Source organism: Panthera uncia, assembly GCF_023721935.1.
Source record: "Panthera uncia isolate 11264 chromosome B3 unlocalized genomic scaffold, Puncia_PCG_1.0 HiC_scaffold_1, whole genome shotgun sequence".
In the NCBI taxonomy this organism is placed as follows: Eukaryota; Metazoa; Chordata; class Mammalia; order Carnivora; family Felidae; genus Panthera; species Panthera uncia.
The window spans coordinates 84,609,776-84,629,342 of NW_026057582.1; the positions used below are offsets into that span (position 1 = coordinate 84,609,776).

The 19,567-nt window shown below is 39.9% G+C and overlaps 1 protein-coding gene across 5 annotated transcripts in view; it reads right to left on the reverse strand.

The window, feature by feature from the left end:
• Positions 1-772: 772 nt before the first annotated feature.
• ZNF106 (zinc finger protein 106) overlaps positions 773-19,567 on the reverse strand; it is a 59,872-nt gene continuing 41,077 nt past the window's right edge. For all 5 annotated transcript variants that reach the window (XM_049613437.1, XM_049613436.1, XM_049613435.1 and 2 more), the window contains 12 exons: positions 17,671-18,448; positions 17,028-17,083; positions 16,310-16,455; positions 14,781-14,915; positions 13,954-14,070; positions 10,962-11,153; positions 10,384-10,446; positions 9,556-9,675; positions 8,955-9,026; positions 8,069-8,140; positions 5,258-5,404; positions 773-4,568 (listed from right to left, as the gene is read on the reverse strand). In XM_049613437.1, coding sequence (XP_049469394.1) covers positions 4,512-4,568; positions 5,258-5,404; positions 8,069-8,140; positions 8,955-9,026; positions 9,556-9,675; positions 10,384-10,446; positions 10,962-11,153; positions 13,954-14,070; positions 14,781-14,915; positions 16,310-16,455; positions 17,028-17,083; positions 17,671-18,448 — 1,955 coding nt within the window. In that variant the 3' untranslated portion in view covers positions 773-4,511. The remainder of the gene's footprint in view (positions 4,569-5,257; positions 5,405-8,068; positions 8,141-8,954; positions 9,027-9,555; positions 9,676-10,383; positions 10,447-10,961; positions 11,154-13,953; positions 14,071-14,780; positions 14,916-16,309; positions 16,456-17,027; positions 17,084-17,670; positions 18,449-19,567) is intronic.

Sequence of the window (19,567 nt, forward strand, 5' to 3'; positions counted from 1 at the left end):
TTTGCACTGGATCTCAGGATGAGTGGGTGGGCATGTGAGCCCTTTAACAGTAGATTCTTTGTTCCCTACAGTTCTATAGTCTCCCTGGACATAATCCCTGTTGATTTTCAACATCAGGTGTTTTGAGAGTCTGTCTTTCTGGTGCCAGACACGAGGGTCTGGGTGCCTAAAGTGGGGCATACTCCCTTCACTCCTCAAGGGAAAGCTCTATTTTTCGGATCCCTTCCAAATAGTGGGTGGCTGTACCTCAGGTAGGATCCAGAGGGTGAATGAGTTTCTGCCTCTCCTACCTGTCTCAATGTATCTCTTGTATCTTTCCTTTTGGAGGTGCTGTTAATCTAGTCCTCAGGTCCTTTACAGAGGGAAATTATTCCCTCTATAGCTGTAAATGTATTGTTATACCTGGGAGGAGGTGAACTCAGGGTCTTCTACACAGCCATCTCGAACCCCAGAGATGTAGTTTTAATCTTGCTCTTCCATTAACTAACCTGTTTTACGACCTTGGACAAATCCATAAATGTAGCTGTTTGCCAAACTTATCTGGATCGTGGTCTGTGGCGTATCTATAACCATCTTGTGTTTCCCACCCAGTTTTCTTCTTACTGTCTATTCCAACATGGAAAAGAAAGGGTGGGCTATTAATATCCAGATAAGGTAGCAAAAGTAAACAATTAGTAAAAGTACTTTATTTTCCTCTTGTATTTGCTTTATATCTTGCTTTACAAAGTTATGAAGTTCACAGCTTTATACCAAAATGTAAGAAGGCTAAGCTATTTGCTTATAAACATTTTTGCAGTCAAATGTCATCTGATTTCATTCTTCTAATCCATATTCAATATATAAAAAAATTCAGAGACCAAGGGTACTGGAGCAGCTCTAGGGCATATATTTCTCTTAAGCAGGAGAAAGATCTTCAACAGCCTTTCCTCCTTAACTTCCTCCCCCACTGATTCAACTGGGCTACGGCCTTGAATTTAGGGCAAATCTAGGAGTCAGCTGTCATGTGACCCAGCAGGGCCACAGACTTGGGGGCTGGAGGTGAGGTTAGAGGTTATTGTCTGGTAAGCACTATGTTTGGTTTACACCAAGATTTCACATCCACTTGCATGTGGAACTCATACAACCCAAACCACCTCCATCATGGCTTCTATCATATCCATTAGACGGCTTCTCTGAAATCCTGAAAATCGCGCTCATTTGGGGCAGGGATGAAATCACAATTTTACCCATGTGGCAGGCATGGCCTTTGTATATAACAGTTTTAGGAGGTCTCCTTTTGGTAGCAGAAACAAAATTTTTAAGTGTGCGCATACAAATCATAGTGATTTGAGCAAACCAAGAGGATATGTGCTGTTTAAATCCCACTTCACAAGATACTTTGATCTCCCCTCCGATGAATTCTTTTCCATAAAATATACTGTACCATTCGACTAAGTGTTGTATACCTACTCCCATCACATTGTCCACATACCTACTCACTAAAGTTGTCTACTGTATACAATATCCCAAAACAAAAACAAAAAGCCCCCTCTGTTAGACAAACAATCACGTGAACAGCGATAATATTGCCTATAAATTACAGGAAGGTCAGGAGCTAAACACTCAACTGCTCACTTCTGAGGCAGAAAAATATTTTCCCCACAAAAGTAGGACTGTAGTAGCAATGGCGTTTCCTCAGTTTCAAGTAACATCAGATGGAGATTATTCTTTGCTCTTAGGTGCTTAACTGCTTTCTAACTGAGTAGAGGAGCGCCAAAATAAGTTTTGAACCTGATTAAAAACTCTGGGATAAAACTTGAAGTGACTGATAGCTTGTCATAACAAACTGCCATTAAAACGCTAGCATAAGCACACAAAAGGACTCATAACCACAGTTTTCTTGGCTTCTAGCCGTTAGAAGTAGGCACAGGCAATTAAAGATAACATTCTAAAAATGGCCTCCAACTCCTTACAAGAAATGAGTTGGGTTTTGTCAGGTCATGTTAACACCTTCCTTCATTAAGCACTAAACACCAAGTCAAGGCAAAAACCTGAGCCACCCCTCTTCTCTAAGTGAAGACAGAGGGCTAGCATCAGTTAAGACACTGTAAAAGACAAAAAATAGTCAAAGTTCTGCATAACTTTCAAGACCCCTAAAAGTAATAACACAACCATAAGCAGCCAAGATGCTTATGGTGCCTTTATTTCTAAACAGAGGGCTCAAATAGTGCACTTAGGATAACACACTAACCTGCAATAAAAGAATTTCACACATTCTTGAAACAAAGACATTATTACCATGGCCTCAAATTGTGTGTGTGTGTGAAATGAGGAAAAGCATTACAGGTATAGGTGCCCACACGCATACACACGTCCAAGGAACATTCACCCTGCACACACAAAGGCAGATAGACTATGCACAATTCTACCAAAATTAAACCCAAATCAGTTGTTACTGATTCTATCATACCTTCAAAGGTTCCCCACGATTGCCCAACACCTCACATATCCCCTTCCTGCTGTCCAAAGGCTCCACCACGCTCATCTTTTCAGACATGTCCTCAGGCAGGACAGAAGAGCACCTATGTGTAACAGAGTATGCAAGACTGTCTTAACACACTGACCAATCAACACAGAAATGCAGCTTCACGACAGCCCTGAATAAAATGCCAGGAGTAGTAATAATTTCTGACAGCTTTCCTGGGAAATCACCCTTCCCAAACCCACATGACAGCCTGGCTTCCCTGCTCATCCGTACAAGAAACGAGGAGGAGAGGTAAGAAAGCTTCTTAATCGCATACAGAAACGGCACAAATACATTTTATGCAAGAGAATCTTCTCCTTTCTCTCTCAGGTATCATGCAAACATCAACAGTCTGGTCAAAAAGTCTTCCTATTCACAAGGATAGAAGTAAACAGCTTTTGGGGCCATTCGTTATTTAGCAGTAGCTCTTAGATTAGCTTTTTTTTTTTTTTTTTTGGATCCAGTAAGAACCCCTGGAGCTCTTCCTGGAAAAAAAGAACACATACTTGCATACAATTTCATACCCTCTTGAAACCTCTCCATGAATGCTTCATGAAGTCCCCCAGCCCTAGAGCCTAGGTGAAGACATGTGAGTAGGTGTGTGTGTGCACTAAAAGGGGTGGAGATAAACCTGCACGCTACGCGATCCTAGAAAACAGCAGGTGTCACATCCCGAAGCCTGGTATGTGGCACTGAGCTCTTCTCCCTTCTACCACTCTGAAGAATCTTTCAGAGTTCTGAGAATCCAGAAACAAAAGGCTAGAAAGCAACACTTCTATAGCTTCTCTCAAGAGTCCAGAGAAAATCCAGAAACAAAGCAGTCTCACTAGGCTTTGTTCATTTGTCTGCTCTCAGTGGACAAGTAGCGTCTTCACCCTCACCATGCTCCACTCTTCTTGGCCAGCTACAGGGAAGGTGAAGGCAAGACACCAGTTCAGAAATAAGTCTCTAAGAAGCCTGCTTGAGCCTCTCAAGACTGTATTCAGATGCTTTATCCTAACTCCCCCTTCTTGAGTGCTGCAGGTGGGTGGAAAGCACCCCAGGGGCCCAGAGGAAGCATTTGATGGCTGCCAACAGTCTGGGCACAGCTAGATAGTGGAGGAGAAAGGGATTTGTAATGGAGCAAACTAAAAGGCTGCAAACCCACAGCAGGACTGGCGAGTCAAAAACTGGAAAAGGAGATCTACACCTCCAGTTCAAACAGCCTGACAATACCTGCAGCAGTGAGTGCCTGGGTCTAACAGCAAAATTCCAAGGTAGACGTTGGGTCTGTGCACTATCTTGAACTGAGTACTCTTATCACAACTTGAACAGAGGTTCGAAAGGAAGTGCTGTCTGTGAGGACTTGTCATTATGTGATCTGCTGAGTTCCTAAAATATCAGCAGAGCAGTCGCTCTAGCCGTTAATAATCTACTGTGTGTCCCTTTGAGATTTAAAGCTAGCTCTGTCCATCTACAAAGCAAGAGGATATTGAAACACACTGCACATAATCGTTAAGAAAGGAAACTAGTTGCTTCTAATTTAAATACCCAGTTATTAGAACTAAAACAATTAAAACTGATCCTAAAAATCTAGCATTTGAACAAACTTGTACTTAAAAAGCCGGACTATGGGTTTAAACCATCATAAGAACATAAACTAAAACTTGCAAACTGAAATCAAGAAACGACTACATATTAATCATATGGGTCAAACTGAGTAGCCAATTAAGATCTGTATTTTTAATAAACATCTGGAGAATACTAGTAGCATAGATGACTATATTCCATGCTGTCTCAGAGAAGTATGGTTCCCTAAAATCTGTTTAAATTGGACAAACCTCCAGTAAGAACTTAAAGTGTAACTATCATCCCATAGAGCTGCCCAGACTTATGTTAGTGGTAAGCCTGGCTGGTAACAACTTTCTCCTTCCCTGCTTCTCTGGGGAAGGGAAGATTGTGGCCTCTGTGAGGGGCCGATGTGAAATTAGTTCAATTAATAACTTCCCAACATGGGAGGCAAAAAGCTTCATGAATCAATTTTGCTGTCATCCTCAGCATGTCGTTCAATGTGTCCTGCAGCATCCTAGGAATAAAGGGGAAAGAGCCCATGAGAGAAAAGTTGATAGTAAGACAAGAGACAGTTAAAGCCAAGGAGAGCTTCATGGGCACATTCTAAGATCCACACATTAAAGGTACCTAGGACCCAGCACTTTGCTAACTTACATGAAAATATGCACTTCAAGATGAGTTCTTATCTTATACAAGAGCACTGTAACAAACCTCTAGGTTCAGTTATTGGATTTGGAACATTTAAAAACATTCTCTTTGGGCTCTTTCTCAAAAACTACCTAATTCGGGGCGCCTGGGTGGCTCCGTCGGTTAAGCGTCCGACTTCGGCTCAGGTCATGATCTCACGGTCCGTGAGTTCGAGCCCCGTGTCGGGCTCTGTGCTGACAGCTCAGAGCCCCGAGCCTGTTTCAGATTCTGTGTCTCCCTCTCTCTATGCCCCTCCCCTGTTCATGCTCTGTCTCTCTCTGTCTCAAAATAAATAAACGTTAAAAAAAAAATTAAAAAAAACAAAAACCAAAAAACTACCTAATTCATCATCTGAAACCTCATTAAGCTATTCCTCAAATCTCTGAATAATAATAATAAAAAGGAAAATCTCTCCCTATTTATTCCAATTCTCAACATTCTAATAAAGCAAAAAAGGTTTGCCTGCTCTGAGCAGTCGAATAGACCCCAGGTCGGCCTCAAGTCCCACTCAGGTACCTGTTTAGACCCTTTCCTAGCGGTGAAAAAGGCATCACAGTTCTTCCAGCGACATTTCAGAGTTTGAAAGTTTGGATTCGTATGGTCAGTGAGCAAATGTTGTTTTAAATGATCCACAACGCCAAATATCAGAGAGCAACCATGCCACTGGAAAGAGAACAAAAAGGAAAGTTAAAAAGTGTACAGGAAGCATGCAACTGCGATTAGAAAGCCCCTCACTTTTATCCTCTAAGTTTTGGGCAAAAAAAAAAGCAATCCCCTTAGGCTTTATTCTTAGCTAGAAAATGTAACAAAGCCAGAGGCACCCACATTAATTAACAATATCATGAGGAGCCTTGAAAAGCCTGGAAAGTCTTGACACTGTGTGATATTGAGAAGGCAAAGCACTAAGATAGCTGTATCGTTAAGAGAGATAAGGAAAAGGTTAGCAAAAATTGACAGACAACTTATCATAAAATTCAGTTTACACCATACTTATTTTTTTACCTTGCCATCACAGAATGAGTTCCTTAGTCTACTTATTTAAAAAGACTAAGAGCTCTCTGTAATACTGAAGGGGCTGTTTCTAACAATTCTAAGAAATGCTGATTTATAAACTTGAAAATAAAAATGTCTGATAAAACTACGTTGCTATGGAAGCCTGACTTTACTCAGAATCTTTATCACTTGAATCACAATCTTATTTCTTTTTTTAAATTCTAATTTTACTATAAAATATGGGGCTCAGGGGTAAATGTGGCTCAGTCGATTAAGCGTCTGACTTCGGCTCAGGTCATAATCTCTCCATCTGTGGGTTTGAGTCCCCACTTCAGCCTCTGTGCTGACAGCTCAGAGCCTGGAGCCTGCTTCGGATTCTGTGTTTCCCTCTCTCTCTTCCCCCGCTCACAGTCTCTGTCTCTCAAAAAATGAATAAAAACGTTAAAAAAATTTTTTTAATAATAAATAAATGTGGCTCAATTCTCAGTTTCACTTGTTAGTCAGAAAGCATACAAACTCTGTCTTGGTATTTATCCTACAAGCCTGCTTCTCATAAATCTTACAATTCTAATTCTAACACGTTCATTTATTTTTTATTTATTTTTTGTTTTTATTTTTGAGAGAGACAGAGTGTGAGCAGGAGAGGGACAGAGTGAGGGAGACACAGAATATGAAGCAGGCTCCAGGCTCTGAGCTGTCAGTACAGAGCCCAATCTAAAAATGGAGGGTGTCAATTTCATTCCATCAATTCTACAAAGCATGTTAGGGTACTGGGAGGGGGGAATTTCAGCCATAAACGTTTCTTTGATCACTACTAATATTAGAACTGATGAAACAAATTAAGGCCTATAAGAAACAACGTAAAAGTTTGGAGCTCCCACCCCAAAATAAAAACCAGGCAATTTAGCCTAGGCAATGGAAGTTTAAAACCTTCCAGAATACAAATTTTTATTGGCCTATTCCTCAAAAACCAATGTGGACACAAATCAAACTGTTAATACAAGTAATCCCTGTATAAGCTAGTAAGCAGGTCACAAAAATAAACACTTGCACTTATTTCGTAAATGGTTGATCCTTAAACAACATAGGTTTGAACTGCATGGATCCACTTATACATGAACTTTTATCAACAAATACAATATAGTACTGTAAATGTATTTTCGTTATGATTTTATCTTATTTACTTATTTAAGTAATCTCCACACCCAATGTGGGGCTCGAACTCACAACCCTGAGATCAGGAGTCACATGCCCTACCAACTGTGCCAGCCAGACACTCCTTCTTACATTTTAGTAACATTTTCTTTTTTCTAGCTTACTATATTGTGAGAATACAGTCAGTAATACATAGAACATACTAAATATGTGTTAATTGACTGTTTATGTTGTCAGGAAGGATCAACAGTAGGCTATAAGTACTTAAGCTTTGGGGGAGTCATAAGTTATATGCAAATTTTCAACTGTATGGGGTTTGGTGCCTCTATAACCATCTGCACTGTTCAAGGGTCAACCGTACTCTTGACATTTTTGTAAGCATGTACTGATTTTATAATAAACAAAAACCACCAAAGAAATAACCTGGGTGGATGATACATAAACATACCTCATATCTAATCTTAAAATAGATTATTCATGAAAGAAGTATGGAAGTATTTTATGTACAGTTTTAACTTTTTTAAATCATTTTTTTCAAATGTTTCTTGAGGATGCCTGGATGGCTCAGTCAGTTAAGCATCTGACTTCGGCTCAGATCATGATCTCACAGTTTGTGAGTTCGAACCCCGCATCAAGCTCTGTGCTGACAGCTCAGAGCCTGGAGCCTGCTTCGAATTCTGTGTCTCTCTCTCTCTCTCTGCCCCTCCCCCGCTCACTCTGTCTCTCAAAAATAAACATTTAAAAAATTTTTTAAATAATCAAAATAAATGATAAAAATATTTTCTTTTTTTTAATGTCTATTTTCGAGCACGCACACACAGACACACACACACACACACACACACACACACACACACACACGAGCGGGGGAGGGGCAGAGAGGGAGGAAGACAGAGTATCTGAAGCAGTCTCTGTGCTGATAGCACAGAGCCCAATATAGAGCTCAAACTCATGAACTGTGAGATCATGACCTAAGCCAAAGTTGGACGCTTAATTGACTGAGCCACCCAGATGCTCCTATGTACAGGTTTTAAAAATAAGCTTCCTTGGCCTATAGCAGGAGGCATAAAGTAGACACTCAAATATAAAAATGCTTAATTGATGATGATAAAGATGTATAAATTAGCCTAGGGTTAAACAACTCCTAAGTCTGGTCATAAGAACAGTTTCACTCCTTACCCAACAGCGGTAATTCTGCATCAGATTCAGCCTCACAGCTTGAATACTGCCATCATAACAGCCAGTGTAAATCTGGGGGAAAGAAAGGTTTATCCTATCAGACCAAAACAACACACAAAAAACAACTACTCAATATCCCAAAAATACATGTCAAAAGCTCCTTGTACCAGCTACAAGAAAATACAAACCTAAACCAAACCCAGCCCCAGAGTACAACAGTGGGGAAGTATCTTCTAGTATAGATACTTTGAAGCCTTGCTCCTTCCAGAACGCTGGCTGAGACCATAAGTGGCAGGGCTCAGCGGCACCCACTTACATTGTAACTGGTCCACTCTGGCTACGGGGCATTGTATGCTACCTCGGGCATAATATATTAGCCGTCTGTGTTTCACTGGAACAAAGGGTTCTAAGGCTCAGAGTCTGAAAAACACCCATTCTGGTCCAACCACATAATTTAAAAATAAAATAAATCAAGGCTTAGCAGGGTTAAATGAGTTAGCTTCTACTTTTAGGTCTGCTTTCACTATGCCATACTGGCCTAATCTCCTGACTCTATTCCAATGTTCTGTTCGGATCATAATGTCTCTGGAAAAAGCACCACTCAATTTTTGGGGGAAACATTTTAAACTTATATTCTGTTTAATGGTGTTATCAGATTTTTACTGTAGTTATTTTAGCTATTAATAGAAAAGGGAATATTCAACAATGTCACTGGGTTACTTCTTGATAATAGCATGCCAAAAGAAAGAAAGGCATTCAATATCAGAATGCCTACCAGAAACGTGTCATTTTTGGAAGTGATAAATAGTAATATTGTTATCAGTTTGTAGTTTTTAGTAATAAGCATATTCAAAAGCAAATATGTAACATGGCTAATAACACTCACCATACTTTTATGGATGGTCATACACATAATCATGTCTTTGTGTCCTCCATAAACTTGCAATCGATCATGGGACTTAGGTGGAGGAAAAAAATAGAGAATTAAGGTTATTTATACCCTGTGGTTAATAAGCATAATCCCTGGAGGCCTCTGGCAGGTTTAGCACTAAGCTGAAGCACCAGTAGCATTTTCACAGAAACATAATCTAATGACAATCTTTCGAATAAGTCTTCAAGGGAGGAGCTGGTAACTGGAAATGAGAAAACTAACTTCTGTGCAATGTCAAAGTCTAAACCTGAAATTGCACACCAAGAGAACTAGACAGGTTTTAGAGACTAACTCTGCTCTCCAAAAACCATTTTAGTATTGACCTCTGTGAGCCAGACCATGTCTTTCAGAGCAGTGTTTCTGACAGTCCAAGGATCATCTGCTTCATAATTATCTAGAGGGCCTGTGAAAAATGCAGATTCCTGGGTCCCACCCCAGCCTTACTGTATTAAAAATAATAACAATAACAATAACAATAATAATAATAATTCAACACCCAACCCAAACAGGCCTATTCCCCAAATCATTCAAGCAAAATACTGGATCTAAATTCTACCTGTAATTCATAGACACGAACAAATTTATCCAGGCAAGCAGTCACCATCACTTTCCCTAGGATATTCACCACAGTCACTGCATGATTGTGACCTTTATAGATCCGCACAAGCTCACCAGTCTGCATCAGAAAAGAGACAAGTCACTAGACTGACGTTCCAGATTCCTTCTGACTTTTGAGATTTATGATTCTATTATTCCAAGTCGTAATTCTGAGCCTACTTGTACACAACATAGCTGTACTAATTTTAACAGCTCAGGTACCTGCATAAGCATTTATTACAATATACATATATAATATGCATGAAATGTATCCTGATGGAGAGAACCTATTGTCACACAAAGAGAAGGGCTACAACTCTATCTGTATGTACTTTACAGGTTTTAAAGAATTTTCACTCTTATCATTTTGTTGTGTCTAGACAAGTCCCTGAGGCTGCAGTATCCCCAGGTTTATAGACTGGGCACTGAGCGTCAAAGAGCTGCCTCTATGACCTGAGCAGAATCTCTCAGCTGTTTTTATTTGTTCTATTTTAAACTATGTATCACATCCACTTTCTCAGAGCCTCAGATGCTCAATTTATCTCAGGTTTAAATGAGACAAACTAAACCTTATGTAAACTTTGAATCTGTCCCCCATTAAAAATTTTGAAGAGGCCAGAATTTCTCAAGTGCTCACTATCTTCCAAGAGCTTATGCAGGTAGGGATTATTATTAAGCTTTTCAATATAAATATTAAGCTTGCAATATAAAATGCAAGAGGTCTGAGGAATCCTTCAAGGTTTAATCTTCATTCCATTAAAGATTTCTTTACACCAACACAACCTACATGAATGTTGTGCGCGTGGACTGACTGATCGCTGGAGCCACTGAACACAAGGTCATTCACCACCTTAAAGAAAAAAATACATTGAGTTACATTTGGTAAAAGGTTCTGAGCTTTCTCTGTAATTTGCAATGCACACTGTTGAATTCTAACTTCCAACCCACTTTGAGATGAGCATCAACTAGATACAAGACACTAAGTTCCTCAAATTTTCTGAAATGAAACTTAGGGCCTACCACCAGGTACTCTGATGAAGTGACAATGTATTATTGGGTTTGTTACCTCATCAGAACGATTGTGAAACTGCCTAGAAGGACTTTAAAGTGTATCTACATTCTATAATAAAATACACTGTTTCTCCATTAATATATTAATGTATTAAAATACAGTCCAACCCCAACCCCACAAAAAAAAAAAAAAAAATACATCCCTTGGTCACCCAGGCCTAAAGAAAAGCACCATAATCTCCTTGCTCTTTTCCAGTTGAGGTGCTGTAGATAAGGCATTAGATGACAAGACAAATGTCACTCAAATCCTTTTATTTGTGCCAACTGACTCCTGTTATCTTGCACTGTACTTGCCTTCATGCAAAGAATGGTTTTGCTGTGGCCCTCTAGGGTCCTGAGAAGGAGTCCATTCCGTGCATCACGGACACTAATGGTACAGTCATAAGATCCAACAACAAGCAGCTTTCGGGCACCTTCCTGAGCTGTGGCAAGACAGCTGACAGCCCGAGGGCCATGGCATTCAAAGATTTCAAGTCGTTTATTGTTCTGAAAAATAAGCCACCATTATATGAAATAAAAGCAGCTTGGCTGGTAAATATCAAAATCAACTCACCCAAATCACTACCTTGATTCAAACTCTTAAATTCTACTACCTGTTAAGTTCTCCTACCCCATGCGAATCTTTTAACTTCCCAACCTCTGCTATTCCCATTCCAACTCTCTTTGTGTCCATGACTCCCTCCTCCCCCATTCTAGTGCGGGCATGGCAAATTCTTACATTATAAACACATTTCTAACTTCAACCTATACTATCTGATCCTAGTTAGCACTTGACTCTCTTTTATGCCTTCTCTCAGTTTCCTTAGGTTAATGATAACGGATGATCGACTTTCTTTTTCATACGCTCATACATTTTCCTTGCCACAGACTCAGAAGCTCTTTCTCTGTATTTTGTCATCCAAACTTTATGCAAACAATTTGTCATATGTTTCCAAATTTCTCCACTGAGAATGACTTACTTACAAATAATTTCAGTAAGAATCTCTCATTCTCCACCTGTTATTCCCAAGTCCTTCTGATTTCTGGTTCTATGTCATCTCTCATGACATCATTTCGTGAACTAGAGAAGCCTTTTATATCAGAGTGGCATGGTCACATCCTGAATTCCCAAACATTCCTTTACCTCAGATCTTAGACTTGCTTCCCTCAGTCCCACACCAACCTTGTCCATAAAGTCTCCCATTTCCCCAAAATCTCTAAAAAGGAACATCAGGCACATGCAAGGGGTGAAACTCGTAGAAACTTCACAAAGGAGCAGCTGGTAGCCTCCAGGGCTAAGCAATGACTCCAGCCATCATAGGTGCTGGGGAAACAGCCTGATGGGAGTTTAGAGACCACTGGTGGACAGGCTCTAGTAAACAGCCCTGGCTTTCTGTTAAGACCTCAGAAGCACTGCATTCAGGTGTATGGACAAACCAACAAGGGCTCAGTGCTCACGAGGCTTCAAAATTCCGATGTCTGCAGAGATTCTCAAATCTCTGTTTCCAAATCCACCTTCTCTGTGGCTGATTTTCAACCATTTACATTTCAATTTCTTGTCTTCATCCTGCCTCAAAAGTCCTGTTCCTGACTTTTGTCTACCTTTGATGACATTACTCTCACAAAAGAGAATTAGAGAATTATCAAGTTTTATCCTTTAAAATATTTTAAATTTATTCTTTCTTCTTCATTTCTTTTGCCCTAACCAAATCTAATGTAGGCTGTTAACACTTCACATCTGGAATGTAACAACCTTCACTAATTACCCTTCTGTGATCTCTTCATAACCTGGTACTTGATTACCTATGTGCTAGATTCTTCTAACTTGATTTTAAGCTTCTTTTAAAAATAAATTTTTTTTTAAACTTATTTATTTTTAAGAGACAAAGTGAGACAGAGCATAAGTGGGGGAGGGGCAGAGAGAGAAGGGAGACACAGAATCCAAAGCAGGCTCCAGGCTCTGAGCTGTCAGCACAGAGCCCGACACTGGGCTCGAACTCACGGACTGCGAGATCATGAATTGAGCCGAAGTCGGACACTTACCCGACTGAGCCACCCAGGCGCCCCTAAGCTTCTTAACAGTAGAAGGCATGATGTATTTTATTGTATCCCTTAGAAGCAGTGGTTCCAGGGGCGCCTAAGTGGCTCAGTCGGTTAAGCATCTGACTTCAGCTCAGGTCATGATCTCATGGTTCATGAGTTCGAGCCCCGCATCGAACTCTGGGCTGACAGCTCAGAGCCTGGAACCCGCTTCAGATTCTGTGTCTCCTTCTGTCTGCCCCTCTGCTGCTTACACTCTGTCTCTCACATTGTCTCAAAAATAAATAAACATTAAAAAAACAATTAAAAAAAGAAGTAGTGGTTCCAGCTCACATGTGGAAGGAGAGTTGGTAGGTATTCACTACACATATGAATAATATTATAATTGGGCATAACATAGCAAACATTCTAACGTGCTGTTAAAAGATGACCAAATGACTTGGGATATAGCACTACAACTCATTAGCAACCAAACCCATCAACTCTACCTCTATTATCTTTTATCCATTCTCTTCTCTTCATCCTTAGTCTAACCTTTCATGTCACCTTCTACTACAAAGCCTCCTAAATGAGCTCCCTGTCTCTACTAGGACCAGTATTTTCCTATCTCATCAACTCCAGAGTGACTTTCTCTAAAATACAAATTCAATCATGCTTCTTATACTTTAAAGTCTACAAGACGGAAGTCCATCTACGTTAACAAAGCATATAGGGCCAGCAAGAACTGGTCTTTCCTCATTTCCTAGGCATCATCCTAAGGTCTAGAACATAACAACAGATGTTCAATATAGGTTCACTCAACAAATGAATTTCTCTTTGGGTTAGGAAAGAATGAAGCCATACGGGCTTACAGACAAACCTATGACTTAGTTCACATTACAGAACAGGCTATCCTCATGAAACTCTCAATCGGTTCCAAACCACATCAATGTCATACTCAAAAGAATTTAAGCTCATTTTTCACGGTGTCATTCTTAAAATGAGATAGACTAGTTTAACCTATGACTCATTATTTGGCCCCAAATCATCAGGCTTGGTTTAATTTAGTAGAGTTACCTTTTGGGCCTGGCACATTTGAGCCTGAGCAGACAGAATGCAGGATCTTGTTTCACTTATACCAGAAAATAACAGTTTTTGAGCAGCAGCTAATTCTGTCATCTTCTCACACAAGACAACAGGAAAATGTCTGCCTTCTACTTCTTTCCACACATTCTCACACTACTTTCAAGTGGCATGGGAATTCAGCCTTCTCCCCTCAAACACTAACCTTTATGTTAAAGGTGACCACGGTGCCATTTGCCAGTCCTGCATAGAGGGTTCGCCATCTACTATGGAGGCAGAGGACCCGGTCTTCCAGCTGTAGCTGCTCCACACACTCTCGCGTCTAATAAAGCACACAACACCTAATCAGCAGGGGTTCACAGCAAATAAAGGGTGACAACAATCCTTTTTCAAGCAGTGTGTGACATGATCTTTATGAGGAAGGAAATGTAGCGACCTCTGTTTTGTACAAGATTATCTTAGATTCTTTTTCCTTTGAAATATGTGGCCAAAGACCCTCAGGCTATAAACAAATCTAAATTCTAATGTTACTCATGTTCCTAATTTGTAATGTAGAAATTCTTCAAAGGACACTAAGAAGTGGGCAAAAAGATTACAGCTTGATGAAAACTCAGATGATGGCTAGCATTTGTTTAGTAATAAAGTATTTTTATGTTTTTTTTTCTTTTATTCTCTCTCTGTGGAGGAGAGAAAAAAAAGGTATTTTTAATTTAAGGTACATACTTTTTTTTTCTTTTTTAGATTTAGCACCACTGCACACTTAGTAGGCTACAGTATAGCATCAACATATCTTTCATATCCACTAGGAAACCAAACAATTCATTTGATCATTTTATTGTGATACTCTCCTTACTGCAGGGGTCTGGAACCCAGCCCGCAATCTCTGAGGTGTGCCTGTACTAAAAATGGTTTGGAAGCGTAAAACAGAGAGTGGGCAGAATGAAGCATCTGTTTCAGTGTCTCCACTCTACACAGTAAACGCAGTCAAAGCAGTTTAATATCATCACTTTTGATTTGTCTGGACCCACTTACCTTAACATTATAGCAGCGAATGGTGTGGTCACTGGAACCAGTGTAAAGGGCAGCATTCTTGCCAGAGGTTTGGGTAACCAGGAGGCAGTTCACTTTGGAGGCATGCCCCTCAAAGACCCCAATGCACTTCCGACTCTAAAGTCAAGCGCATATCAGATTATTACTTGTGGATACACAAGGATTAGGTAACACATTTCCTTAGCAATAACAAAAATGTTAAAACATATTAGTTCTCTGCTGCATCCTCAGTGCTTAGGTTAGTGCCTGTTATTACACAAAAGGTGCTCAGTAAATATGTGTTTACTAAATGCCCAGCAGTCACACGGACTAAGTACCCACAACTCTGTTAGCTGAGCCCTACCCAAAATTCTTAAGGCAGTTTGCTGTAAGATAGATCAGAATTTTAATGCCTGGAGCAAGGCTCTCCAACATAGGGGCCAAAGATCTGACAAATCCAAACTGTAGCTAATTTCCCAAATGAGTTCCTTCATTTCCTTGGTAACTTGTGAGAGAATGTTCCACAACATTCAGAGATGTGTCAGGCCCCTAGTGGGGCCACCAGGGGTGGTTTCACACAGGAACATCCTAGATATTATCTTTGTGCACATATTCAGATCTACTTAAAACACACACACACACACACACACACACACACACATACATTTATCTTGCAATTTAGAGTTAGAGTCAATCTCCCAAATCTTACACTCATACTTCCTGGCACCACTGCTTCCTTCCTTCAGACATCCTTCTTGCCCCTTCACATCACTAGGCTATTGGAACCTAGACACCTGTTGCCTAGGACACATTTTCATGGTCCATCATCTAACCTTTGGACTTTCAAGGACTTCAGTAATTTCAAATACTTTCATGGTATTTATTCAGACAACATAGTGCTCTTAAAGTTTCTTAAAGATCATTGTTGATAAAATTAATCTGATGTATACCAAATTCAAAACTCAAGAGTTCATTCTATGAAAACGGAGAGTAACGAGCATCAGATTATCAGTGATGGGTCCTAGAACACTGTTGCTCTCCTTAATCACTTGGGACAATTAATCAACTGTGAGGAAAAATGCCTCCTCTAGTACCTCCCCAGTATTTTCATTCTATCCTCTCTATTATGTCGCAGCGATCCGACTGACCTCATCACCACCTCCAGGACCAGGACCTGACTGGCCCAGCCTTCTGTTATCTCATCTCCCTTTGCCAAGTGGTTGTTCAGAGTAAAGCACAGGACCCTTTTGGTAACGGGAGAAAAAAGAAACCCCAGCGGCATCTGACATCAGTCTATGAGCAGGAGGAGAACTAGCGTTAGGAACAGGTGATACCAGAGAAAGCAGTGTGGACAGACAAAAAGAAGCTAAGTCCCCAGGGACCCTGCTGAGCCACTGTATCAACTTTATCTACAGTTAGTCTACACATCTCTGGACAACAAACAGATACCCCTATTGTTTAAGAGAGTGTGAATCAGAGTTCCTAAAACCTGCAAAAAACCAAAAAACATTCAAATTGATATATCAACTCACCACCAGGTTATAAACTCGAACAGTTTTATCTGCCGAACAGGTGTATAGTAAATTCCCAAATATCTGAATTGCATTCACTGCGGCTTGGTGCCCCTCAAAGCTCCCTTCTGTGGGCTCATCATCATCTCCTGGCTCTGAAGATATTTCTGGAAATCAAGAATGTGTTTCAGAGATGTATCAGCTTTTGTCTGAAAAGATACTCAAAAATTAAAACCATTACATAATATAGTGGTCCTTGGATTCTCCTTAAAACCTGTTTCCTCTAGCAAAACCCCACATTTTCCATTAATGATCTTCGTTATGAAGATTTCATAATAAGAGACTCTGGGAGAGAAAGCCTCTCACTGAGGAAAAAAGACAGATACTCATTTTTTGAGTGATACCTGGAAGTACCAAATCTCTCCCCACATCCTCTCTTCTGCTGCCAGTTATTTTGTTGAACAAGGCATTATTCTTCAAGCAATTCCTTCTCAAAGCAAAAGCCCCATGAGCCATTGAAAACTCATTAGTTGAACAGATAGGAGAGATGGGAATAAGAAAATAAAAAGGCAGGATTTACAGGACACCATAATTGCTGATCAAAACAATATTCTTGGTGACAATCCCCCAACCCTATCCTAATCTATAGGCATACTTAATAAGATTTAAACCCTGGCTCTAATATTTATAAAGCTTTTTTTTCTGTGGCTAATTTAAATAAAACTGAATAACCAAATACCTGAAGAGTTCTTTGATCCTTTTATGGAGGAGATCACAGTCTGAGTTTCTGCCACACTACAAAAGAATAGCAAAAGTCTTTTTAGCGGATGTGAATAAGACAAGCAATAACTTAAATTTTCCTGACTCAAGGATTGTTCTAAACACTGGGCACGCAGCAGTGACAAAAGAGATCAGTTTTTCCATTTGAAATTTCTATATGAAAGGAAACATTAGTATATATTTACAACACAAATGAGAAAGCAGAAAATCTCCACTGCCAAGGTTTGATTTTTCTACACCCATAATCTCTACCGATTTTCTATACATTTGATTCATTTAAAAATTGATTCATAGGGGCGCCTGGGTGGCTCAGTCGGTTAAGCATCCAACTTCAGCTCAGGTCATGATCTCACGGTCCGTGAGTTCGAGCCCCGCGTCGGGCTCTGTGCTGACAGCTCAGAGCCTGGAGGCTGCTTCAGATTCTGTGTCTCCCTCTCTCTCTGCCCCTCCCCCGTTCATGCTCTGTCTCTCTCTGTCTCAAAAATAAATAAAACATTAAAAAATTAAAAAAAAAAAAAATTGATTCATAACCAAAAGTTCTATTGTTTAAGAAAAGAATAATGGCGAAAGTTGTTCTGACTGGACCAGCACAACATCCTTACCTTACAGGGATACCATCTTTATAACGAGTGCCAATCTCACTGGTAGAGCTAACTTCATCACAACCAGAACGAGAAGTTTCTAATGAATTTTGCTCTGTGGAGTTCCAAATATCCTTTTTAGATGGACTGTCTGGTTTCTCTTCTCCGGATTCAGAAGAATCAATGGCCACCACTTCCAACTGCGGATTAGGAATTTCTAGGACTTCCAGAGATGAGTCACTCTCTGGCTCATCTCTGACACTCTCTTGTTCTGGGCCAGTCCTGCTGTCTTCCCAGGTGGAGGTCGTTACTTTCCCCCCTTTGGTTGACTTTCCAGTCTTTACTTTCCTTACAGGTTTAGCAGTAAATACATCCTGTTCGGTGTCACTGTTCTCAGGAACATGAGCAGCCCGAAGAGTTTTCTTCTTCCTAAGTTTCTTCTTTTTCTTGTTGCCCCGAGTTTCGGCTGATGTCAGAGTAGACTCTGCCTGCTGCTCGGGCTGGTCAGCTGGAGAGTGGGGCTCTTTCTCTAAGGGGGTTTCGGAAGCAAAGGACAATCTTGGAAAAGAACTGGTACAGGCCTCAGACCCACTGTTGCCTTTGATTGGCTCATCTTCTTTATTCAGGCTTGGAAGACCAGTTGGTTGGGAAGAGGCAGTATTATCTCTGTTTCTGGTATTTCCTTGTTCCGTGGAAAACTTCAGTTCTTGGCTAGGCTCATGGAAACTTTCTGTTAGCTCTGATAAAGATAATGCTGCAGGGATAACTGGATAAACTGGATAACTGTCACTGTTCTCTCCTGAAATAAGAAGAAAAAAATATTGCATCTTCTTTTGTATCTGCGATTTATCATCATAAACTGCCATTATTTACCACTGATCGAATCTCTACTGAAAAACAACCTTTTGACATATGCTAACAAGACTATGACTGTTAAAACTGTTTTCTCATCCCTTGGCTTCCCATAGCCTGCAGAAATTTCTCTTTGCCTTGAATTAAATCTCACAAATAACATGTCTTATACCCTACAAAAGCTCCTTATGGGCAGGGACTCCTAGCCATCTCTTTTCTTTCTTTCTTGTTTGAAATGTCCCCATGTTTAACATGATGTTTTATTCTTGGTACACACTGAAATATCTACTCAGCTGAAGTGCTTTCACCTTTATGTCTTAGATGTTTTCACTATGCCACTTTACCTGAGACATCACCCAGTTTGTTTACATAAGAGTAGTTAAAAAGTCAGTTGACTTAACAAAGTCTATTTTCTTTGACATAGTTATTTCATGTCAAGGAATTCAGATTGATGAAATAATCAAAGACATACTCAAAGACATATACAATGTAGTGTTCTATGCAATATTAAAGAAAAAAGGATAAAAACTAAATACTCAAAGGAGATTGTATAAATTACTATCTACCCAGATTACACAATTTCTCAAGTATTATTCAAGTAGTAAAATTAAAATATTTTACACAATTACTTTTATGACACAGGAAAATGATCATTATCTATTAAGTGGAAAAAAGCCAGGTTATAACAGACTATGATTTTGCCTTTCTATAAACTCTATGTGCAAATACACAAACAATTACGATTGAAGAAAGACTGAAATAATATATAACAAAACAACATATCTACATTTTAATCGCTTCCCAATTTTTTACTGTGAACATGAATTATTTTGCAGAGAAAAAAATCTAATAAAAATCAATTTTTAAAAATATTAACTTAAGGGGCACCTAGGTGGCTCAGTTGGTTGAGCATCTGACTTTGGCTCAGGTCATGGATCCCGTGGCTGGTCAGGCTCTGTGCTGACAGCTCAGAGCTTGGAGCCTGCTTCAGATTCTGTGTCTCCCTCTCTCTCTCTGCCCCTCCCCCGCTTGCTCTCTTTCTCTTTCTCAAAAATAAACATTAAAA